The sequence below is a fragment of the Pelobates fuscus genome, chromosome 6 (assembly GCF_036172605.1).
Source record: "Pelobates fuscus isolate aPelFus1 chromosome 6, aPelFus1.pri, whole genome shotgun sequence".
In the NCBI taxonomy this organism is placed as follows: domain Eukaryota; kingdom Metazoa; phylum Chordata; class Amphibia; order Anura; family Pelobatidae; genus Pelobates; species Pelobates fuscus.
This window is the reverse complement of record NC_086322.1, coordinates 241,235,210-241,247,785: the sequence shown is the minus strand read 5'-3', so window position 1 is coordinate 241,247,785 and position 12,576 is coordinate 241,235,210. Positions and strand designations below refer to the sequence as shown.

Below are 12,576 nucleotides of genomic sequence, written 5' to 3'. Positions count from 1 at the left end.
CTCTCTGTGACCGACTGTATGTCTTTTTTGACTATAGCGACATCAGCCGCCAGCAGCTGTTGTATGTTGGTCCAGAGGGTTTTCAAATCGCCTTTAGTCGTGGGGGCCGAGTCGTCCTGGGCCTCTTGCGGCGGTGTGTGCTCCGCCAGGGGAGTCCTGTTTGTATTCGGCTCCTCGCGGTCAGGCTCGGACGGTTGCCCGGGAGGAGGGCGGTGTGTGGTGCGCGCCGTTTCGGTTTGCACCGGTCGGAGCCACATCTCGCCAATATCCCTGGCTTGTGTGGTCGCGCTTGTTGCAGGTTTGTTTGATCGGCGGCCCATACCCGTGGTGTCAGGGTTCAGGTTGGGTGCGTGGTACCCGAGTAGGCTTCCGTCAAGGTAGGCCTCCAGGCTCTGGATGGGCGATGCGCGGTAGGCCGCGGATTTGCGCCGTTGCCTGTGCTGCTTGGGTGGTTGGAAAAAAGGCATCAATCGATGCAGCAAGGAACGCTGATCAACGTCAGGTATTTTTCGCTGCTTGATGGTGCTTGGTGTAGGGGATATTCGACGGATTGTTTCTGGCTATGGGAGAGCAAGTTTAGATGGCGTCTGAACAGGATGGCTGCCAGGCTCCGCCTTGCAATTTTCTTTTAATATCACCTTGGGCCTGGCTGACAAATGCTGAGTTAATCATTCGAGAATTCTCAGGGGCCTCTGGATTAAGAGGAGTATACAATCTTTATGACTCCAATAGTCTTTCATAAAAGGCACTAGGTGACTCATCAACCTTTTGCTACACCTCAGCCGTCTTTGACATATTGATTTCCTTCTTCCCTCCTGCCTTCATGCCAGCAATAATGGCTTCCCGATATGTCTGCACCATTCACATTCCAATTTGGATCAACATTTGGATAATGGGCTGCAGCCCATGCAGCTGGATTTGACTGATTTTGAGTACGGGCCGTTTCCTCAAGCGCTTTAATAGCCGCTTGATTAATCCGGGTCCTTTCCTTTTGGCAATCGGCCCAGGTGGGATTGTGTGTTTTGTATAATAGAGGTAACCAAATCTGTCATGACTTGAGGTTTGTCGGTATACGAAGAGTTATGAGTCTTCCAATTAAATAGATCAGTTGTGGTGAAGGGGACATAGACAAACACTGGATCTGCCTGTTGTACTTGGCCATTTTCATCAACGTGTGTTGGGCCCGGTGTAAGTCGGAAGGGCATTTGGTAATGACGGGGTTGAAGGGTACCAGTCATCTATCGGGTTAATATGGGACTTCGGTGAGGCTGTTTTATAGTAAGTTCCAGTCTAGGGGTAGTAAGGTATGGAGAGTGAGGCGGGTTAATTTTACCGGGCGGAAGTTCAGTCAACAGGATGTTGCGGGCCGGGTTGGGAGGAGCCTGACCAGGGTCCAGAAGTGACGTTAATTCCGGATATATAGAACTAGTGGAGGTAGGTACCGGAAGTGGAGGACTCAGGGCAAGTGGGCTGGGCTCTAAACTAGATGAATGAGTGGGCACGGACAATTGGAAAGGGGGAGTGGCAACACCAGCAGCACCTCCTCTAACCTTCAGACTCAGAGGGAGAGTCTAAAATGGGCGGGGTTGCGGCCCTGATGGACAGGTGCGTCCTGGCCACCATGAGGCGACATTGCTCCTCATGGCATACCTTACTCTATTTAGGCAATTCTTCCACAATCTGTTTCCAACAATCAATATACGGAAACTGATCATAAAATTCAGGCCTACTAGATACAGCCGCGTGCACACGTTGTACCAGAGTTATATCAAGACAACCACGTGGAGGCCATGCGGTCACCAAGATAGGACACTCTCTACTACATAATGTAGTCAAACGCTTTGGGGATAATTTCACCCCAAAATCACAAACTTTATATCCCTTTGCAAAGTTTTTCAACATACGACAAGGGATCAACAATCTTTGAGTCAGACGCACCCATACTGGCAACGGAGCGTCTAATACAAAGAAACACAATACCCCAAACACACTTCCAACGATCACACTTGTTTCCCTGGCAACAGCACCACGTGGCACAGTTGCTAGGCCAAACACACACACACACGAAAACACGCAGAGAATTCTCGTACATACAGTGATATCACAACGTCTCACTCACAAAGATTTACCAAACACTAGATACTTATCTCTGTACCATAAATCAAACCCTACAATTATCCACACTATAAATCAACTTTTAACTAACCGACTATATCACATTCTAGTAACCTCATCTTTACAATGAGTGGTTATGGTACAGTTAGCAAGTGGTTATAATACAGTTTTAAAGTCACAGATCAGTTAGTAACAGTTATGGTGTTACACATATAACATAAGACAACAGTTTTTAGTCATTTTTACACAATGTCAGTACTTATAGTACATGTTAATGGTTATAATACCGTGCGCTATTATACAGTATACACACAAATTACACTCCCACTAGACGGCAGAGCTCAAGCTTTCTAGCAGGACATACAATTCACCAACTACAGTATATTTAACAACATTTACAATAATCCCAACTATTCTAATTGGCCAGCACCTCGAGAACTATCAAACTATTTACACCAGGATTCGGTTCGTCTACGCTGCCCGAGCACCACATATAGCGAACTACTGGGCGGAATTTACAACAGTACCCATTTAGTCTACTCTAGTCTACTATCTACTCTAGTCTAGTGGCTGAATTTACAACCAAGCACACTTGGCCAAGATAGGTTGAGGACTAGCAGACGGAATGTACACCAAAGTCTCGCCGGCCTCCCCGACCTAGCAACCGAAATTTACACCTAGACACGCTAGTCAAGACAGGACACCAGTGTCCGGCATAAACTATTTACACCAATATTTAGCCTGACCCAAACCACCTATATTAGACGGGCTGACTACATAGCGTCTAATTTCCAGATAAGCGTTGCGCCTTCGCTTCTTCCCTCTAGAGGGAGGGGGCAATCCAATAACCGGTTCCAAATATAAAACCCCTTGTGGGCCTACCGCTCTAACGGTATCAATCTTACCTCTCCGTTCCTGAACCTGGGCACTCATCGATGGAGCACCCCGGTACTTACTACGTAAAGGCCGATGATCTCCTGGGTGAAGTAGCCCAGTGGCGCCGAGATGACGGGATGTCCACGCAGAAGTTCAGGGGTGCTGCCGTAGAGAACATTGGTAAAAGGTTTACCGTCTCAAATCTCTGCGCCAGCTTCCGTGCGATGAGGTTCCCGGACCCAATGCACCAAAGATGTAACCGAGTAAACTTGCAGAAGCCAGACACAGAGAGATGGATGCAAGTTTTCAGGAAGTAAGAAGTCTCTATTAACAGATGAACTAACGTTCCAAAACATGTCTGAGGGACAAATACATGGAGTACATGCTTTTTATAGAACTATAACTTCTCCCATTAATCGCTCCACCCGCACGTACCCTTAACCAATCAACGAACAGAGTCTGGACTTGCTCATCCGGTCAGACCACATGGCTGATCCGAAACAAAGGATAAAGGAGTGTAATTTCAGTTCCTGCATTCCTGCACATGCTCAGTACATTGATGACAGTATCTTAGTTACGTGTAACTAACTAACCGATACAACATACACATATGCCACGTGGAAATCTCAGCCTACTAAATTTAAATTTCACCGAAATTTCATCACACTAGGCTCTTCCGCTACATCTCCGGTATACCTAAACATCAGTTGAGACTTGATGAAGGGTACAAACATCTAGTTTTATTAGGCCAAGTTACCAGGTTATATACCCGACCCCCAGCATAGGGTCTCTATTCATAAAAAAGTGAACCCGCCCAGGCTTCTCTGTGTCTGGTAGATAAGTGAGTTTGCTAAAACTAATAATCTCCCAGGCATGAGATGTACAACATATAAAACATAAAAACACCCTAAACTACAAACAAAACACACAGGAACCCCACATGTCCTACATCCCCGGATACCTCTTGTCCGAGAACCCAAGTTGATCAAATAGCGCCCGGATCCATTAGGAATTGTCCTATCGCCACCAGGGTTTTGACTGGCCGCACACTTGGGCGAAGCCCAAATTGTTCCAGGGTAAAAGGGAACTTGGATGGTCAAATGGGAGTTCCTGTGGTCAAATAAACAGGGGCTCCCTCTGGCTCTTAGGTAGTGTTTGTTCCTCATAGTCTATAGTACCTTCCCTCTAATTAGAACTCTCCTGACAAGTTGGAAAGGGATATAAAACAAGCGACTGGATAGACCGGGAGGAGAAGGTAGAGTGGCCGACTATAGTTCCAGGTAGGAGATGGCAGAGTGTCGCTGGGGACATTTGGCTGTACGTTAAAACCGAATAATTGCCAAGGACAGGTCCTTTCAGGTAGTGTTCGGGAGAGGGAAGGTGCAGTGCCAGGGGAATACAGTTCTTTTGGGGCACATGACACCAAGATTACCCCACAGTTTAAGGAAGTCGCCAACAGGGAGAGAGTTAGTCTGAGGGAGTTCTTCACAGGTGTGATACCAGTTCTGTTCTTCTGCAGTTGTAACAAGTGTGACATAATACACTAATTTGTTTTCTTTCAGAAAAGTATGTTCTGGAGTTTAGCTTTTAGTATTACTCTGTTCAATGAAAACTGGTGTAGATTGGTAAAAAGCAAAATGACTAATTTTGATTATTGTCTGAGACTAACAGGTTGGTTACTGTGGTTCTAATAATTATGATTGAATGGGGACTAAAGGATCCACCAAACTAGTGCAGGTCATTCAGCAGATTTTTTTTTTTTCTGGTTCCATGGCCCTTATGTAAACTTCATGTGGTTTGTCAGCTTGTTGATCAGGGTCCTCCATTACCTCTATTTTCCTGTTAACACATATAATAGGAACTGGTCATAAATGAGCAACTACGGTAACTCCTCATTACATGCATCAAAAGCATTTCAGTATGCTTTCGTTTCATAAACGTGTTGATTTTGGTCTTTACCGGAGAAAGTGGAGATGACTTGTATCGGGTGCATAAACTAGATTTGTAGTTAATCTAAGCTAGCTTTTCCCCCCACTCAACTAACAAAGTGCCAAAAAATTATAAGTTCATTTTCTTTTGGTGTTTTTCTAGTAAATGGTTGAATTATTTATTATATATATATATATATATATATAAAAAAATTTTTTTTTTGTGAAGTGTTCATTTAACACTTTACCTAAACCCCTCCTATCCTATTCCCTAACCATTACTGCTCAACTTGTCCACCAACTCCTCGTGGTATTTACGAACACACTAATAACTTTACTACTGACTACGAAGGTTAAATAGGTTGTGTTCAAAAGCCCACAAGCAAACTAACCAACATACCTGACAATTTGGTTACATTTAGTCTTTATCACCTCAGTGTGAAAGCCTAAGTTGACTTTGCCAGAATTAAAGGGGCATTCCACATATAAAGCACTTCAACAAGCTGAAGTGCTTTAAGGGTCTGAAGGGTGTGTTTTCTTCTGTTTTCCATTTTTCAAAAAAGTCCAGATTTCAATAGTTATTGACCATTTTAAAATTAACCTTGTTATACCATTTGGCTCTCAACCAGACAGTCAGTCCTGTTACTACCTGGATGTTAAGCTCAGTGGAGATAAACTGAAAGAGGCAGGCAATTGCTCAGAGCACTTGCAAAGACTTCTCAATGTGCTGCATTGGGAAGTATGTGATTGGACAGTCACAGAATGTGTGGGTTGAGGAAGTGGAGGGCTTCTCTGCTCTGCTACTTTTGCATGCATGTTTTTATTGGTGGTGTATCTACTAGACAGTGATTTTTGTTTTTTTATTTTTATTTATTTGGGTAGTGTAGTGTCCTTTTAAGGCTTATGGCATTCAGATGAAACCAAATATTTTTATAAAACTAGCAAACTATAGACCTGTAAGCTCAATACATCCAACAATAATCCAGCTTGTGTGGTAAACATTACAATTCATTTTACTTCACTAGGCGATATATGTATTCAGCTTGATTAAAATTTCCTTCTAACATGCAAACACATGTACATTTCTAAAAAAAAAAGTAAAAACAACACCAAACTCTGCCCCAATTCTTGAAAAGAAAAATGAAAAAAAAAAAAAAAAAAAAGCATGTAAGAATATTTAGTGTTAATGTTGGTGAAAAATGATTGAATTTTGTATATAAATATCTGTCAGGCAACGTATTTACCTGCACTTTGTTAATTTACGCACCTGTTAGAAACACTATTGTTGTTTTATGTGAGAACTAGGCTTGACAAAGATCCAAGTTACTTGTGGTGTCTGAATAAAGATTTATGAATTCAACTGTGGCTTCAAAGTTATTTGAATTTATTATTAATATTAAAAGGTGGATATCATATCTGCGACCATCTGAGAATGACTCTCTTCATATTGTTGTGTTGTGTTGATGTTGAGTTTGCAGTTGTTTATTACTTTGTGTATTATTTTGTTTTGCAGAAAATTAAAATTGCTGCCTTGCGCATGTATACATGCTGTGTGGACAGAATAGATTATGATGAGTTCTTTGAAAGTAAGTACACTTTCCTTAGCATCAGAAGAAAACATATTTATTTTATTCAGAATTAGAAAGTAAACATGACATCAAGGAACGGGAGGGGGAACATGCTGGGGAAATGTGAGACATCCAAAGAAACTATACATTTTGTACTCTTCCTTATTATTACACATAGATATTCACCTTGCAGTGAATGTCAAAGTTACTCCTTTAATATAAAGGGCATAAACTTAATACAAAATATAAAACAAAAAACCTTACCCTCCCTTGATTAAAACATCCCACTCTGATTTTGCAGTGTTACAATTTTATTCCTTTTACTTTTTATTTCAGATTTCTGCATCATTCCTCCATCCTCATCTCACCTTTTAATTTAATGCCATGTTAAAGTTTTCTTTCTTTCTTTTCACATTTGCATGCTTTACCTTTCAGCCTTCCATCCACTTCTCTCTTCCATAGCAGGTCTCCCCAGACCCTCTTCACATCAGTATTATCGGACTTTCTCATGTTACTTGTTTCCACCTTTCTCCCATGTCCTTTTTTTCCCTTATGTCGCTTTTCGTATACTTCCATACCTTCTTATCTGCCACTTACATTCTCATAATCCCCTCTCCTGCCACATGACCGTTACTCTGTTCAGAACCTCCAGCTATACAGGGGTCAAGTCCTGGGGAATAAAGTGTGGGAACTCACTCGAGTTCCACCCTGACCCCACCACCAGAAAAAAACAAAACTTGCATGCATATATAAACACATACACTCACAGACACACTCACAGACACACTCACAGACACACTCACAGACACACTCACAGACACACTCACAGACACACTCACAGACACACTCACAGACACACTCACAGACACACTCACAGACACACTCACAGACACACTCACAGACACACTCACAGACACACTCACAGACACACTCACAGACACACTCACAGACACACTCACATACTCACAGACACACACGTACACACACACATACATACATACTCAGACACACACGTACACTCACAGACACATACACAGGCACACACACATACACTCACAGACACATACACAGGCACACACACATACACTCACAGACACATACACAGGCACACACACATACACTCACACACTCATCCACTCACAGACACACACTCACACACACACACTCCCAGACACACACTCCCAGACACACACTCCCAGACACATACACACACACACACTCCCAGACACATACACACACACACACTCCCAGACACATACACACACACACACACTCCCAGACACATACACACACACACTCCCAGACACATACACACACACACTCCCAGACACATACACACACACACTCCCAGACAGACACACATACTCACAGACACACACACACACTCACACCCACAGACACAGACATACACACACACACACACACACATACACTCAGACACACACACACTCCCACACACACACACACTCCCAGACACATACACACACTCACACACACACACACTCCCAGACACACACAGACACACACACACTCCCAGACACACACATACACTCACATACACACACTCACAGACACACTCACAGACACACTCACAGACACACACACTCACAGACACACACACTCACAGACACACACACTCACAGACACACACACTCACAGACACACTCACAGACACACACACTCACAGACACACACACACACAATCACACATCCACTCACAGACACACTCACAGACACACACACACACACACTCACAGACACACACACACACTCACAGACACACACACACACACAATCACACATCCACTCACAGACACACTCACAGACACACACACACACTCCCAGACACATACACACACACACTCACAGACACACACACACACACGCACATACACTCACAGACACACACTCACAGACACACACTCACAGACACACACTCACAGACACACACTCACAGACACACACACTCACAGACACACACACTCACACACACTCACAGACACACACACTCACACACACTCACAGACACACACACTCACAGACACACACACACTCACAGACACACACACACTCACAGACACACACACACACTCACAGACACACACACACACTCACAGACACACATACACACTCACAGACACACACACACAAAAATTATTTGTATGTTTTTTTAAAAATTTAAAAATGTCCACCCAGCCTCCCTACCTGGAGAGCTGGCGTGGACCTGTCCCTGGGGTCCAATGGGGCTTCAGTGCGGCTGGCTCTTGTCTCTCTCTGTCAGCCGCGGCGAGGGAGCTGTGTTCTCTCTGCTCCCTCTCGCCGCGCGCCGTTTGCTGATGCCGGGAGCCGGAATATGATGTCATTTCCGGCTCCCGGCATCAGCAGACAGCCTGCGCGGCGAGAGGGAGCAGAGAGAAAACAGCTCCCTCGCCGCGGCTGACAGAGAGAGACAAGAGCCGGCTGGGGGGGTCCATCAAGTGGCCATTAGGCCACCTCTTGGGCCCCCCATGACAGGGGTAACACGGGGACATTTGGGGGCGGCATTTTTTGCCGCCCCCTGCGTGCCTGCAGGACCATAAACGGGAACGGCGTTCCTGCACTAAAAAAAAGTGCAGGAACGCAGTTCCCACGCATTCCTGCAGGACTCGAGCCCTGCAGCTATATTATTTCAAATATATTAGATTCCTTTGCCATGCAGTGCATGCTGCTGAAAGGGGCTTGATGTGCTTCACATTAACACTGGACTGTAGAATGTTTTTTGACACGCTCCTGTGTTGCCATTCCATACTTTTTAAGGAAAATAATATAGATGAATATGATAAAGAGACAATATCATGGGAACTGCAATAATTTTTTTTGAGAATAGGATGAAGTAAGACGTTACTGTATAAATTCATACAATAGAAATTTGGCTTAAAAGAACACTGTAGTGCACTGTAGTGCCTAACACCTCTTTGCCCCCAGTCTCCTCTACCGTCCATAAAAGGGTTAAAAAAAAAAAAAATTAAAAAAAAATTATTTCAATACTAAATTAAAGAATTTTTAGATTTAAATATTTGTAGCTGACAGTTGTCCTTTAAGTATGGTGCTCTTTCCATATTTTCCAGCTTTATTAGAAACTTTAAAGTGTAAAGTGAGATGACCAACTGTTTAATTTGTGTTTCTCTTTTTTTATACAGAATGTAGTCTACCTGATACACTAAATTCCTGGTTCCTTGTGACGCAGTTACATGTGTGGTGAGTAATTAGTATTTTGCCATTCTTTTGACCAGCTCTGCATTAAATGACATATGAGTCATGGGCCTTGTCACAACCCACAATACTCCAGGTTTGATCAAGCTTAGCGATCCTCTGGCCTCGAAACGGAAATCCAGGCTTACAAGCAAGGCTGTGGTTGGATGCGCTACTCCCAACCCATCAGACACCAAAGGGGAATAATGCTAAAACACTCACCACCCAAGCATCCTCCGTAACTGAACTTGACAAGGTACAGCAAACACAGGCAGCCAAACCCTGTACATACTTTCATTCAACTAATTATTTAATCTATCTCCACCTTAAGCACACTATTAGTCTGGTCATCTCTAGTCTCCCATCCCCAAGAAACTCGTCCCCTAAAAGCCATGCTGGGAATAACTTCCCAATCCAACTCCTGTTTCCATCACCAACATCAACCCCAAGAATATGGGCCACAAATCTTATGGCACATCCTGAATTTCTGCTACCAAAATCTAATTCCCCAAAAGGGACAGCTAAACCTCAAGAGCTGTGAAGGATAGAAAACATATTTTTGACCTTGGCTGTATGGTAATCCATTGCAGAATTTTTACAGGGCTAGTCCTGAACTCAGATTTTTAAAATTACGTACGAATTTCCCTGCAGAATATCTGGGAATCCCAACAGTCACCATTGCTGGCAAAGGTAATCACCGTTTACAATTTTGAACCAGATTGCATACTCTCCCCTTGTTGAGCTCCTAACCACACTGGGACAGAATCTTATCAATTTTGACACCTCTGGTCCACTTGCTATAAACTAACTCCCACTGACATTCTGGACATAGAGCACTTGGATTGCAAATATCTACACATAAAAAAAATGTCCACTAACACCTAGTCAAGCAGCTCTAACCTGTTGAACTCAGTCAAACCTGCAGTTTCCTTAGTGCTCTAACTACCATCCCCCTCCCTCCTTCCAGCTCATATTGCCACGCTCACGCTTGGGAATCCAGGTGCTTATCAGGGCCAGGGTTGGCAAAAAACAGTTTAGTAGATAAAATAAATTGGGTCCAGGCACTCAGGATTGCTGCAGGAAGGCAGGTTTATTGGAACAAAAAGTGCAATGTTTCGGCCTACACAGAGGCCTTTATCAACCTAGATTAAAAACAACCCCATACAAAACAACCCCATACAAAAGCTCAATGCCTTGCAAAGAAGAATCATTCTTCGGACCCATCAGTCACACCAAGAATTTGGAGTAACCCTTGGCTCATAGTAGTGTTTGTTCCCCTAGTTCGTGGGAACAAAACTACCGAATAGCGCTCCCCTGGCTGGTTGGTGAAAGGAAGCAGGCATTCGCAAAGTTTGACCATTGTTCGGTAAGTCGAGTGTCCGATTTTGGTCCATACACTCGACGACCAAGTACCGCTGCCTCCATTCATGCGAACAAGATGGCCGCCGTTTTCTCCTACTCAGCTTCCACAGCTTCCTTGTCACATTTAGCAATACTGAAATACCTCCGAGTGGTGGAGGGGTGGGAGATGAGTAGGACGTTGAGTTCCGTTGCAGACACGCAAGCACGAGCACGAATAGAGGACGCGGTCGGAAGGAAGCATGGCTTAAGAGAGGCTATCGCTGAAGGTAGTGAAGGAGAAGGAAGGTAAGCTGATTGCGTTTGTGAGGAGGAGGACAGGAGCAGCTTACACAGGAGGCAGAAGGTGGGTGCTTGAGCTGAAGCTTTCAGAGCGCTGCTGGAGGTGGTTTTGGATTCGGACCCAGGCAGAATGGCCAGAAGCACAGGCAGGGGAAAAAAAAAAGATAACAAACGCAAAAAAATTATTTAAAAACTCTAAGATCATTCATATTGTTTAACAAGGACTGTTGGAGGGGTGGAAATAGGCTGGGTGAGGGGGAACAGTTGCCTGAAGATAGATAAAACACAAACCGATAATCTTGTGAAACACACAAACTTTAATAAAATGGGGGAAGAAAGAATTCAGGGGAGTAAAGAAAAGGTTAATTAAATATTAATGTAAGGAAAGCAAAGCAGGAATTTAGGGGGGGAGGAACAAAAGAGGGGGAGAAAAGAAAAGGGGTAAAAAAAGAAAATTACTGTATATACTAGAGTATAAGTCTAGTTTTTCAGCACATTTTTTTGTGCTGAAAAACCCTAACTCGACTTATACTCGAGTCAATTGTCTGTATTATGGCAACTTACATTGCCCTAATACATACCAGGTCCTGTTGGGGGCTGGCAGGAAGCTGTTACTTACGTTTTCTCCAGCTCCTGTCAGCTCCCTTCTCTCTCCTCCGGTCCGTGCAGCTCCCACTGTAACTCTCGCGGACGCGAGACTTACAGTGGGAGCTGACCAGACCGGAGGAGAGAGAAGGGAGCTGACAGGAGCTGCTGTGAAGGTAAGTAACAGCTTCATGCCAGCACCCCTCCCTGGCCAGCTAGCAAGCAGGGAGGAGGACGAAAAAAAAAATAACATACAAATTTAAATAAAACATAAAAATATTAATAATATTTTTTAAAAATAATAATGTAAAAATAAAATATTAAAAATATAACAAAAAAATATTCAAAGAATAATAATTAAAAAATAATAATAAAATGCCCATCCCCCACCAAGGCTCTGCATCACACACACACACACACACACACACACACACACTGCATTCATGCATCACACACACTGCATACACACACACACTGCATGCAATTAATATAATTTTTTTGGGATATCATTTTATTTAGAAATTTACCAGTAGCTGCTGCATTTCCTACCCTAGTCTTATACTCGAGTCAATACATTTTCCCATTTTTTTGCGGTAAAATTAGGGGTCTCGACTATTCGGGTCGACTTATAC

At 43.6% G+C, this 12,576-nt stretch overlaps 1 protein-coding gene across 1 annotated transcript in view; it reads left to right on the top strand.

The window, feature by feature from the left end:
- The window catches only part of LOC134565740 (ubiquinol-cytochrome-c reductase complex assembly factor 1), a 216,431-nt gene that overhangs the window by 59,049 nt on the left and 144,806 nt on the right, over window positions 1-12,576 (top strand). The window contains exons 5-6 of the mRNA XM_063425387.1: window positions 6,433-6,505; window positions 9,667-9,724. Of these exons, the coding sequence (XP_063281457.1) occupies window positions 6,433-6,505; window positions 9,667-9,724 (131 nt within the window). The remainder of the gene's footprint in view (window positions 1-6,432; window positions 6,506-9,666; window positions 9,725-12,576) is intronic.